The sequence below is a fragment of the Pongo pygmaeus genome, chromosome 9 (genome assembly GCF_028885625.2).
Source record: "Pongo pygmaeus isolate AG05252 chromosome 9, NHGRI_mPonPyg2-v2.0_pri, whole genome shotgun sequence".
Classification (NCBI taxonomy): domain Eukaryota; kingdom Metazoa; phylum Chordata; class Mammalia; order Primates; family Hominidae; genus Pongo; species Pongo pygmaeus.
Window position 1 is genome coordinate 62,429,176 of NC_072382.2, and position 14,003 is coordinate 62,443,178.

Here is a 14,003-nt window from a genome sequence, read left to right on the forward strand (position 1 = left end):
TAATACGTTATGTACTTGTTTTTCCCTCTTGTCGATAATGCTGTGTATGCAAGTAGACTCAGTATATTGTCATACTCTAATGATACCCATACTAATTGATAAGAAAGCATAAAACGGAGATTATCAAGATAAAATTTTCTTCTGTATATGGAAGTACTTTTTGTATATGAAAGGAAAAGAACATTAATTAAATTGAAGAGAAATTGCTACCCAACTTAGGAAAAATTCCACCATGGAGATGAGATTTGAAAAATGAAAGGGATAGTCGATACATGAGGAAAAAAAAAAACCTGCCTAAACTCAGGAGAAACTTTAGCCAGTATGCCTTATTACTAGAACGAGTTTACAGAACAAACCCATGAGTTATCTTAAAATTATCTGTTAGCTAGATCTCTTTGCAGCAAGGAAAGGGGATACAGCATTAGCTTACAAGTTCTTTTTCAGTTTCTCAAATGTTTGTATATATTGTTAGTAAAAGTAAAATGCTCCATTAACTTCCACACTCAACTTTTCCCACAGATATTAAAACACTTCTGTTTATTGACCTATGAAGAAAATGAAGTAGATATTTGGGACCATCTAAGAAAATGAGTGAGAAAATAGAAATTAGGGAATTACAATGAAAATGTCTTGGTAATTTCTCATACTTTTTTTTTTTTTACAATCTATCTGTTTCCTCATATTAGCAGGAAAGCCTTAAAGAAAAGACTGCTTATTTTAGGAGAAAGCAGCAGATGTTAACTAAGTAGTCAAAGTGGATAGAATCTCTGGAAAGAAAGGAGACTAAAAGAGGGAAGAATAAAGGAGGAAAAAATTCAAAGATATTATATAAGGATTAACAAACATGAAAATATGGTGGATACTGGAATGTTTATATAAATTGTAAAAGTAAAAAAGATCTCTTTTTCTTGTCTGAACCTTGTCTGTTTGATGAGAAAGCCTGAGCTGCAGCAAATGAGAACAAGGTCATGGTATATACTCCCTCATTTAATCCCTATCTATCAATACTCACAAATAATTTTCATGTAACAATTGCTGACAGGATCTCAGTCCTCAGAAAGATGATAAAAAGTAAGGGTATGAATTAAAAGACTATGATTCCTCTGATTCTCTAATAATTAAAGGCCCCTCTATATATATACACTCCATGGGTGGGGGGTGGTGAGGGCAATCCTTTGATAAATTAGAGCCTTGCTATTAAACAGGCAGTCATGGGTCTCCATTGGTACTTCTTGGTTGCTAAGATTGATTCCCTGAAAAAGAGAGCCCCTAATATTACTAATAAGATGTTCAGGAGCCTTCCTCCAAATATTACCATTATACTTTGTCAAAAGTGAAAACTATACATTGACTTCATTAACATTTATTTAGATATTAATCTATACAATAAGAATATAGGGGATATGCAAAAATTTTTGAAGAGATAAATGTGTGTGTGTGTGTGTGTGTGTGTGCATGTGTGTATGGGGTGGGGTGAGGAGAAGCGGGAGGGACTTGAATTCAAAGGTTGTTTTTTTGTTTTTTTGAGACAGTTTCACTGTGTTGCCCAGGTTGGAGTGCAGTGGCACCATCTCGGCTCACTGCAACCTCCCGGATTCAAGCAACTCTCCTGCCTCAGCCTCCTAAGTAGCTGGGACTACAGGCGCCTGCCACCATGCCTGGCTAGTTTTTTTCATATTTTTAGTGAGATGGGGTTTCACTATGTTGGCCAGGCTGCTCTTGAACTCCTGACCTCATGATCCGCCCACCTTGGCCTCTTTTGGTATCAAAGTAAATGTATATAAATTTCAAACAAACATACTCTAAAGAATCAATCAGCTTCTTGGGATCCACAGGTGGTGGATAGACTACTTCATCAATATGCTTTCGATTACAGTAGGCATATGCTGTTGATACATGCATGAACACTTCCAGATTCTTCATTTGTTGTGCAAGGAGAATAAGCTGTCGCGTTGCAATCACATTTAACTGAACAGCATCTCTGTTTAAAAAGAAAAAGTGACAATAGAAAATTGGGAAGCTATGTTATTTTACCTGTTAAAAAATATTATTTTCATTAGAGAAGTAGAGAGATAGAGAAATTTTTGTTTCTTTACAACTTATCCTTTAGCTGTGATTTTGTGTATTTTATTTCCATACTATATGTTTATCAGCTGTGTTAAAAAAATTTGATTATAAAATAACCTGCATTGTAGCCCTTAAAAACTAAAGTAGAAATTTAAAAATTATATAATTGTCCTGGAACAAACAGATAATTTCAGTCTTTAGCTTCTATGCATACATTTTTAAGTCATGCTAGACTTATTTTGCATCTTGATTTTTTAAAGTATAATCTTGCATAATATGGATGTGCCACAGGGAGAAAAAAATAGAATGGTTAAGTAATTTTAAAATGTTAAGGTAGAGTGTCACTAATAAGGGTGATACAGCCAGAGAAAACTCAGAAACATTAAATTATATTAACATACAATGAAGAAAGAATATGTTTATTTCCCTCTTTGTAGCAATCAATCCAAACACTTTTCTAAGGCTACCCTACAAAATTCAAAGGGATATTATAATAAAACTGGTACATTTGTTACAAGGCATATGCAAGACCCCAAAATAATCTATATATTCCCTTCTTGGAATTTACTTGAAGTAAATAATTCCACAAAAGCAGAAGTATATGTGCAGAAAAGTTATCAATGAAGCATCATGTAATTAATAAAAACCTAGAGAGCCCAAATATTCACTATGGAATATGGAATGACTCAAAGTATTTTATCACAATGAAAGAATATAGCTACTAAAATAATTATGTGAAATCTATAAAAACATGAAACATTTGTATGAATAATACCAAAAAAATACACACAATTTTTTTGAAGCAGGATTAAAAACAAGGCTCTGGAATCAGACCCGTGTTCAAATCCTGACTTGGCCTACCTATCAGGACATAAACTGAAGCACTCAGGCCTCAGTTTTCTTACCTGGAAATGGGAACAATAATGAAACCTACCTACTAAGACTGGTATAAAATTAAACAAATAGCTTGCAAGCATTTAGCAGTATTTCTAACATAGTCACCAAACAGGCAGTCAACAAATATTCCTTAAGGTAATGAGATGGTGGATAGATTTGCTATTAAAACTTCTGTTTACAGCTTTTAAAAAACTGACCAAGAGATCTATTGTACAACATAGAGACTACCGTTAATATCAATATATTGTTATTTTTAAAAATTACAAAAAGAGTGGATTTTAGGTATTCTCACCACAAAAAGTATGTGAGATAATGAATATGCTAATTAGCTCACTTGACCATTACAATGTATACATATTTCAAAACATGTTGTAAATGAAAAATATATCTTTGTCAATTAAAAAAATAAAAACAAACAAACAAAAACATTTAAATACTCAATACCAGTGACAAAAATGGCAAAGTAATACACTGTTGTTGATACTACAAACTGACACAAATGATTTGAAGGAAATTAGGACAAAGCACCAGGAATTACAGAAATGGTATATTTATTAATCTAGTTAACCTGTTGAAATTAACTCAGAGGAAAAACTTGTTCTAATCCTCATTTTTCAAATAAAAAGAAACTAAAATTCCTTAAAGTTTATTCTAAGTGAATAATAACATAAACTGTGGTATGTCAACATGATGGAATATCATCAAATCACTGAAATTATAACTATGGAAGAAATCAGAAATACAGAAATTTTCTATATTAAGTTTTAAAAGTAAAATTAGAAAGTCTATGTTTATAATAATGAAAAATAATGTTCAAAGGAAATTTTTTTAAAAAAACAGTTTTCAGTACTATCTAAAATTCTTATATTTTCAGTATTTAAGAAAAAAATCCAACTATTGTTTTAAAAGACCAGGAGATGTCATAGATAGAATCCAGTCTACTTCACTGTAAAGCAGTGCTTTGATGTCTATCACATTTGCAAAACAATGGGGATAGGGAGGGTACTGTTTGGGAGAGGAATACAGAGAATATTCTGTTACAGGTTCCTGAGGACAGGGCAAGTTCTGGGTCACCAGGAACAAGGAATAACTCCAGGAGAGAAAAAAAGTCCTGTGCCATAGTTTTTCTTTTAATAGTATCCAAGACCCTATGAAAACACATTAGAAATAATTTTTTTAATGAAATAATTGGGTTGAGTTCTTAAAATCATGGATGCATTTTTTTTTCTTCCTTATCTCAACTGAGGGAGAAAATCTGTTCAAGTGAAAATCCGACAAGAAAGACATTTCACATAGAGGATACTGTCCACTAGACTATAAGGGAATGTACTATTTTCTTTTGCATTTGCAAAACAATGGGGGCAGGAAGAGCCATGTTTTGGGAAAAGTATACAAAGGATATTCTGTTACATGTCCCTGAGGATGGTGACAGAGTTTCTAGGTCACCAAAAATAAGGGATAATTTGAGAGGAACACTTCTATGCCTTGCCTTTTTCCCTTTGCATCTGTACCTGAGAGCCCAAACCTGAAGCCATTCTGCGCCCATATGAGTAACGTCTAGTATCTCTCTGCCAGGCTAGTTAACCTAACTCTGTTTTACCTCAATCCAATTTCTACTCCACTGACCTTCAGACTGAGACTCTGACATGTTATATCAGAAGTCATTTTGTACTAAACAAAAATAATGTTCTCGTTGTTTTGGTTATATGGAGTCATAAATGTATCTTCAATAAGACAGGCTTTTGGGAGAGGGGTACAAAATGAGAAAGTCTTTGTAATTAAAATCCTTCACTAAATGAAGACATGGAAATCACTTCAAAGAAAAATTTAAAAAGAAAAAAAAGCTCAACGACCTGAAGTGCCAATACATTTTCTTGTTCGTCTTTCTTCTACAGGCATCTTAGGTTTTTCAAAGAAATCTATGTTGATAATACTTCTAAAGACCTTAAACCAGGGTTCTCATACCTGGCATAACATATACCTAGCAGTTTATTAAAAATGCAGACTCCTGGACCTCATCGTCAGATACTTTTAACACATGAAATGAGGTCTGGAAGACTATATTTTAAATAAGTTCTCCAGGCCATTTTGACACAAGTCTCTTTTCCACCCTACTGCCCCTGAGAAAATACTGTCTAGATGAGATCTCATCACTACTACCGCCATTTTTTTTTAAATCTTAATGAAAATATAGACACAGATATTTAGGGAACAATGAGTCAATCTAGGGTAGGGGGCTCAGTCATCTGTAATTTAAAAAATGTCTCCAAAGCTGATTCTGACAGCAATGGTTCTAAAGGGGCAAAACAAGGTCCAACAGTGACTAACACCTAAGGCTCTTGCTAAAAAGAACAACTCTGGAGTATGATTCCAAAATTAAAAAGTCAAAATTTGGCAAGTGCAGTCTAGGATATGCATTTTTAACACACTTTCCAGTAATTCTTAAAATTCTTAATACATTCTAAAGTTTGATAATCAATGCCCAACAAACTCAACAGTTTCTTGATCTTTTCTAAGCATCAATCTTAACTTCCATTCCTCTCTGAAAATCTTTCATATTCATACCTTGGGTTTTATCACTGAGAATTGCTCTATTTCTAAAATTTTGTACTATGAATTTTCCGCAAACCACATCATTTGTCCATCCATCTCTCCCTTCAGCCTGGTTTTTGTTCTCACATTCTCCAGTTTCTTGCCTCTCCATCACTCTCAACTCTAGTGACCCTGTCTTATTTGCACTTTCTTTACTAGTACCTTCCCTTATACCAGCTAGTACCTTCCCTTATGCCAGACCCCATGATGAACTACTTAAGTTACTCCATTTATTATCTTCACTTCTCCTGTCACTTTTTTTTTTTTTTTTTTGAGACGGAGTTTCGCTCTTGTCGCCCAGGCTGGAGTGCAATGGCATGATCTCGGCTCACTGCAACCTCCACGTCCCAGGTTCAAGTGATTCTTCTGTCTCAACCTCCCAAGTAGCTGAGATTATAGGCGTGAGCCACCATGCCTGGCTCATTTTTGTATTATTAGTAGAGATGAGGTTTCACCATGTTGGCCAGGCTGGTCTTGAACTCCTGACCTCAGGTGATCCACCTGTCTCAGCCTCCCAAAGTGCTAGGATTACAGGCGTGAGCCACCAGGCCCAGCCCTCCCCACACTTTTTGTCAGTATTTCCTTATGAATCCTAAGCCTATCTATTTTTCTCCCGTCTCAAGATTTAGGAACCACCACATCTGAAAACAAGTGAGCTCCATCTACCTTCTCTCAACTCTTAATAGCATTTCATGTGTGCTCCTTAATAAATTCTTATTTTCTATCCTACATTATGGTTATTTTGCATATCCTATCTCCTCTAGATGACATGCACTTTGCAAATAAGATCTGTGTGCAATTTGGTTTCTCTCCCAAGGTATTGGGCTTAATGTTGGTTTCTCTCCCAAGGTACTGGGCTTAATGTTGGTTTCTCTCCCAAGGTATTGGGCTTAATGTTGTAGTAACATCTGAAAACTTCCCCCCAACAGTAAAAGCTTCATGCCATTTTTTATTTGTGGGTTAACTTAACAAGTAGTTATAAAGAGTAACTGTTAGTGAAACCCTGTCTCTACAAAAAATACAAAAATTAGGCGTGTTGGCATATGCCTCTAGTACCAGCTACTAGGGAGGCTGAGGTGGGAGGATCACTTGAGCCCAGGAGGTCGAGGCTGCAGTGAGCCGTGATTGTGTCACTGCACTCTCAGCCTGGGCAATAAAGGTGAGACCCTATCTCAAACAAAAACAAAAACAAAAACCAACAGTAACTCTTTCATACGAAGTTGTTATATGCCTGCCTGGAGTATTAGAGTGTCTGACTCAAACCTAATGTCCTATCCCCACTTGGAAGTCAACATCCATTAAAATTGCTTCCCAGAAATAATTTCAATGTAATGACAAGGGCTAGGTCAGTGAACATACATGCTTTGACAAAGGAAAAGAAAAACAATGTAATACATAAGATGCCTTCTGCTATGGCATCTCTAGTAAAGGAAGAAAATAATAACGAGAAGATGTCCTTTTCATTAATGGTAGCCTTGCTTACCCTAGGGGAACAGAAAGAAAGTTCCCTGAAAGTGCTGTACTTTGGTCCTCCTTGTAAAGCTTCCCTTTATGAGTTTTACCCTAATCAATGTTTCCTGTTCACCTTTCAAAGCATATAACTTTCCCCGTTAAGTCAATGAGGACTATTAGCCAATATCTACATATGTTTTTCATGAAAACATGCTAAGCTTCATAAAGCTGTGTGAACTCTTTCTTTTGTCTATGAAGGAAATAATAAAAGCCAGAACTATGGGGGAAAAAATCTACTTTACTGACCGTTTCACACTAATGAATTTTAGGAAAAGATAAATCACTAAAAATTAGAGACCACATTCACAATCTTGGAAATGCTAGTTAAAAACAAATAGTTAGACCTATATGCAAAAATATACACACACAACGAAAATTTTAAATGTAAAAAATAAGGAGATTTGTTAGTTGATGAGGGTATCAGTCCCTTTAAGATTTCTTATAGGTGTTACTTTTAAAAATAATTTTTAAAAGTCATTTGTATACACCTTTATTTGAAGACTAATACATGTTCATAGTAGAAAAAATAATATACACGTAAGACTAAAAACCTACCTGTAACTGCAACATTCAAAGATAAATATATTATCAGCAAATATAGAAAGACGTGTACATAAATACATCTACATATATTTTATGAAAATAAGATCATATTATAATCCTAATAACATACTTTTGTCACCTTTGAATCATTAACACATAATGGCTGCACAATATTTTACCTGTCAGCTGCATAGAAAGAGCTAAAAAATAAATAAAGCAACTGCTACAGATTCAGATTTCCTGCCATGGACAGTCAAACTGAGACATCACTTAAATTTCCTGAAGGAAAAAAAAATAATCTTTTGAGAAATGTTACTTCAATTTTATAAATCAGGAAGCTGAGGCTTAAGGAGGTTAATAACTTACACAAACTCACCAGTAAATGAATGATATGGTCAAGATTAGAACTAATGTATGTAATTCCAAAGCTCATAGCCCTTCCATTACAATGCTGCCTCAGCTTCCTCAAGCGTACAATGGATTTGCCTATAATATTACAGTAGGTAAGGTGACCATGGAATAAAATAATTAATGAGAAAATACACTGAAAACCCATAAAGGACTACTGCAGAGATCTAAGGGACTATTACAGTGCCCTCACCTGGAATACAGGCAGAACACACTGTAATGCTTTGGCACTGAACTGTCACCTTATATAATGTTGACTGACGTTTATACTTCCATATCAGATAAAGACAATATGGGAATAATATCAAACCTTTTGTAATCAGAACTTAATTTTTAATTTCTTTAATTCTTAATTAAAATATTTTGTTTGTAGAGACAGGGTCTCATTATGTTGCTGACGCTGGCTTCAAGCGATCCTCCCACCTCAGCCTCAGAACTCAATTTTTTAAACTTTTAAAAATGTATTTTATTTTTTAAATTGACATATCATAACTGTACATATTTATGAGATACATAGCGGTGTTTTGATGCATACAATGTATAGTAATTAGATCAGGGTGACTGGCACATCTATCATCTTAAACACTTATCATTTCTTTGTTACAGCATTCAATATCCTCCTTTTAATTATTTATCTTTAAAACATTTTAAAGACAACATTTTACATTTCAAGTAGCTTTGAAACCTATACCAAGTCTACACCATTTTAATTGGCATGAGACTATACAATTAGATTAACACTATAAAAACTGTATTTTTAGCTACACTGTCAAAAAGAATGCTCTGAATTCAGAACCATTATTTGAAATGCATACTCATTAGATTTTTTAAGAATAGTGGACATTTAGAGTCTTTTTCTTGCAACAGGAATCTTGAAAGAAGTCTAAATTATTTTTTAAATTAAATTTATGTCCAACATACCTTGCCCCTAGCACTACCACAAAAGTTTGAAAAGAAAAAGGTGTGATTTAAATTTATAAGCAATTTTTCCTTATCCTGTAAAACCTGAGTCTAATTTTGTTTATTTTCACATGGATATGATGTGGATTAGAAGAATAAAGCTGCTGGGGTATAGGCTTCTGAAGAAAGAGAAGACAAACACTATTAGTTGTTAAGACTAAGTTTTCTTCTACTCCACTTTTTGCCTCTTCCCTGTTGCATGTTTAAATTCATGGCAACTTCTTCCAATAAACATGTATTAGTTATCCAAGGTTTTTAAACTGAGAAGAAGAAGAAAATTCTTTTAACACTCTGTAAGACACTGAAAGCCACAGTTAACATATGGCAAATAGTTTCAAATCACATTCAAAACAACTTGAGTAAAAAGTAGAATTAAAATGAGATTTTTAATAACTATACTTAAGTTCAAATATTATATAACTACCTGTACTTACCTTAAATTTTCATTAAACCTTACTGTAGCTGCACAGTGGAATATAATATTGGTAGACTCTATGATCACCTCTTTATCTTCTTCACTGAGAGCCAGTTTAGGTTGGGTGAGTTCGCTGTTGATTGCTATAATTTTCTCTCTAAAATCTGGATTTTCATCTCTCAATCTGTCAAAGAGCTATCAAGGGGGAAAAATATTTATTTTAGGGCAGTATTTTTCCACTTTCTAAAACTCATTATCACCATTTTTTCCCACCAAGGATGACTATTTTTTTTAGAAACTTAAACTATACAATTCCTAAAGTTGCTATTCTTAATTGCTATTATTCTGTATAGAAAACACCCTATGAGGCCCATGCTATTATCCTCATTTCACAGATAAGGAATCTGAGACTCAGAGCAGTTAAGGAGTTTGCTAAGTACACAAAGCTGGTAGTTCACAAAGTTGAATTTGAATTGTCCATGCCTTGGCTGATTAGATTGTATCACCCCTCAGAATAGACTTCAGCAATACAGACATTAGGACAATGTTTAAAATGATCATTCAGATTTCTAAAATCTAGATCTTAATTTTTCACTTCACTTAATTTTTATTTTATTCCCTTTCAGTAGATTAGAAAAAAACACGATTTACATTCTACCTAAAATCTTAGAACAAATTTTTAAAAAGGAAAACGAAGTCAATATGTTAAAGGAAAAAGTTGGTAAGCAAATGCAAACTAGAAACTGAACAAACTTCAGAAGTATTACATATATAGGATTTAAGCTGAAAATTCAACATTCTTTAAGTGTACCCAAAGGAATTTTGCTAGACAATCAGATCACAAAATGATTACAGTTTAAAGGCATATTCAATTGTGAGTCAAGTTTAACTTTTTATCCCAGATTGGACAGAGAAACGCTGATGCTACCTCTAGGTCACTGCTCTATCACACTTTGACTCTCCATTTGAAGTTCAAACTTGCAGTTTAAGCAGGGTTCTTAACCTAAGAAGAAAGTCTATATAACATATTAGTGCTCACTTCCACCTTCCTGGATGACTTTAGTATATAACAGTCTTCCCGCTCCTACTGATAGCTCCTACTGCTACTTCCATTCCTAGCACATGACTTGAATATTAATGTTTTCTTATATTAATAAAAACTTACTGAGTATTTCATATGAGCCAGGCAGGCACCTTCTAGATTCTAAAGACACAAGGAAACGGCCTTTGGTCCAAGTAAATGTACAATTAAAATATAGTGTTAGTACAACAGGTAAGTGTTATGGGCCTGCATAGGAGAAACAACCCAGCTTTGAAAGACCACACACAAGCTAGCTTCTCAGAGAAAATGACATTTAACAGAACGTGTGTGTGTGTGTGGTGTGTGTGTGTGTGTGTGTTAGGGACAAAAGTGAGGGAGGAAGGCCCTGAAATTACAAAGTAGAATAATAGTGTTTCCAGGCAGAGGAAGTAGCATGTATAACCCCTTAGAAATCAGAAGCCATTAATATGCTTGGGAAATTAAAAATAATTCAGTCAGCCTGGAACATAGAGTATGCAGGAAAAGCAGCTAGAGTTGTATGGAGATAAGAAAGGCCAGATAACTGCATCTTTTAAGCCACATTAAAAAGATGAATTTTATCTGGGAGTCATGGTGAACTACTGATAAAGATTTTTTTTTTTTTTTTGAGACAGAGTCTTGCTCTGTTGCCCAGGCTGGAGTGCAGTGGTGCGATCTCGGCTCACTGCAAGCTCCGCCTCACGGGTTCACACCATTCTCCTGCCTCTGCCTCCAGAGTAGCTGGGACTACAGGCGCCCGCCACCACGCCCGGCTAATTTTTCTGTATTTTTAGTAAAGACGGGGTTTCACCATGTTAGCCAGGATGGTGTCGATCTCCTGACCTCATGATCCCCCCGCCTTGGCCTCCCAAAGCGCTGGGATTACAGGCGTGAGCCACCACAGCCGGTCGCTGTTGACAGATTTTAAGCAGAGAGGTGATACAAGCATGTTCATAATTTTTAAAAAGTCCTTTGGCAGTAATGAGTTTTAGGACACTCCTGTGGTTGCCCATATCAAGATATTTACTGGTCTGAATCAAAAAAACGGCAATGAGATTCAGGATGTAACATTCAGGATGTAGTCATTTTGGCTTATGACTGAATTTGAGAGATAAGGAATGCAAACTTCATTAGGGTAGGGTCCATACCTATTTTGCTCAGCATACAAGTCCAAGAGAGCAGATCTTGCCTGGCAAGATAAAGACTTTAAACATTTGTTAAGTGAATAAATTCAGTAGACTAAGGAACACAGGGAGAGAAAGAAGTACTGTTTTGGAGATACAAATTCAGTCTTGTGAATGTCGAGTGTAAAGTGCCTACATGACACCCCAGAAGACAGGTCTAGTAGAGGTGACTGGCTTTGTGGGTCTAAGTTCAGGGAGAGAGCTAGACTATCAACATAGATTTTATTAACCACAAACGGGTAGTAACTGAAGCCCTGGGAGTAGAAAAGAGTTTATCCAGGTAAAAGCAATAATAAGTACCCAAGATCCTAACTATATGAAACTAAATCCAAATCTAATTTAAAGGACATCCATTCATCTCACATAAACAGAGGGAGGCTGAGTAACCATCTCACTGGACCTAGTAAGATATCAAGGCCTAAGCCTGAAACTTGAAGAATATCAATCCTTATGGGTCAAGCAGAGGAAAAGGAACCTAAGGAATGACTAAAAAAGTACTTTTTAACACCCTGAATTCATACTTCTTCATTCTCCTAATTGCTGATGACCTTTAATTCCCTTTAATATCAGTTATCTATACCACTACCACCAGGACATGATCATGCTGCTCTTAAATTTGCTATATCTTAAATGTGACACTCTTCCCTTCTCTAGCCAACATCTCTTTACTCAATACCATCTTTTCTGGTGCTTTTAACCCACTAGTACCCAATTAGTTCCTACTTTACTGCGTTTACTAATGCCTTTTTAATATCCTTGATTCTCTTTCCTGAATTTACTTCAAGATCAACTACTTCATTTTATTTTTTTTTTGAGACAGGGTCTTACTCATCACCCATGCTGGAGTGCAGTGACGCAATCTCAGCTCACTGCAACCTCCGCCTCCCAGGTTCCAGCGATCCTCCCACCTCAGCCTCCTGAGTAGCTGGGACCACAGCATGCACCACCACGCCCGGCCAACTTTTGTATTTTTCAGTAGAGATGGGGTTTCTCCATTATTGGTCAGGCTGGTCTCGAACTCCTGGCCTCAAGTGACCCACCAGCCTTGGCCTCCCAAAGTGCTGGGATTATAGGCATGAGCCACCGTGACAGGCCATGATCAATTATTTTAATTCAATCTTCATCACCCAATGGAGTTTCTGTTACCTGAGACATTCCCGTAAGTCATGGTACTTGACCAGGGGTGATTTTGGTCCCCAACAGACATTTGGTGATGTCTAAAAACATTTTTGGTTGTCACAAGAGTGAGTGAGGCCAGGAATGCTGCTGATAACCCTACCATGCATAGAACAGGCCTCCAGAATAAAGAACTAGCCAGCCCAAAATGTCAATGGTGCTGAAGCTGAGAAACCCTGCTATAAGTCCATGTCCCATATGGTGGTATGTGCTTTTGGCCTTATGTTCTTTATACCTATTTCAAAATCAGAGTAGACCATACCTAAAATTTCTTACTAACTTTAAGTGTACACTCACTGCTATTTGACACAAAAAGGACTCATTTTTATGGACTCACCAGCAATGCTATACATAATGGAGAATACATGGCTTTAGGATTAAGTGGTAGGATGTGCCAGGAGGTAACTGAAGGCATAAGATAAAATTACATAATTTTATGGAGTATCAAGTTTAGTCAAATATTTGGGGAAAAAACTTTTTTTAATTGAAAATAATAGCTGTATGTTCAGGCTAAACCACGGAAGTTCAATGAAACCTCAGGCTCTAAGTAGAAAATACTCCTTCTCTTAGGCTTAGTGTGGAAGAAATTTTAGAAGCACTGCTCTGAAGACCCCGAAGAAGACGCCCAAGTCTTCTTCATGTTTTACTCAGACCCCCAATTCTGGCCAGCACATCAACTTAAATATCTGTTCCTATCTCCTCCTGACATGTCTATCACTCCCTCTTCCTTCCCTCTTAAAAACTGTCTAAAAGGCCAGGAACGTATCTTACTTATCCCTGAATTCAACCCCCTACAACAAGTCAAGTGCCCAGGACTAAGCAGGCACAATAAATATTATCTAAAAAATAAAAAGCGAGTAAGAACAAATAACCCCTCACTGTGGGGAGAGGAGTATCAGGAGAAAAATTAAAACATACCAATTACAAGTGGTTCATAATAAAAATGCAAAGATGAGTAAACAAAGGGCAGAGACGGCAACAAAACACACATGTAGACATTTTACTTAGAACAAGCCTTGTGGTTTTATAGCCCCACTGATGACTCCTTCCTTGTAGGTTTTAAGGGAAGCAAAGGATTCCAGAAGGGTTCAGCAAAGAATCAGAGAGAAAAAATGATTAAGGGAGACTAATGTAGACTAATTTGAATAATTTAAAAGTATAATAGTAATTTTTAAACTTCTAAGAAAGA

At 35.7% G+C, this 14,003-nt stretch overlaps 1 protein-coding gene across 2 annotated transcripts in view; it reads right to left on the reverse strand.

Annotated features, from left to right (window-relative positions):
* FAR1 (fatty acyl-CoA reductase 1) overlaps window positions 1-14,003 on the reverse strand; it is a 63,540-nt gene that overhangs the window by 22,093 nt on the left and 27,444 nt on the right. For both annotated transcript variants that reach the window (XM_054438042.2, XM_054438041.2), the window contains exons 3-4: window positions 9,414-9,589; window positions 1,802-1,981 (exon numbers count right to left, since the gene is read on the reverse strand). In XM_054438042.2, coding sequence (XP_054294017.1) covers window positions 1,802-1,981; window positions 9,414-9,589 — 356 coding nt within the window. The remainder of the gene's footprint in view (window positions 1-1,801; window positions 1,982-9,413; window positions 9,590-14,003) is intronic.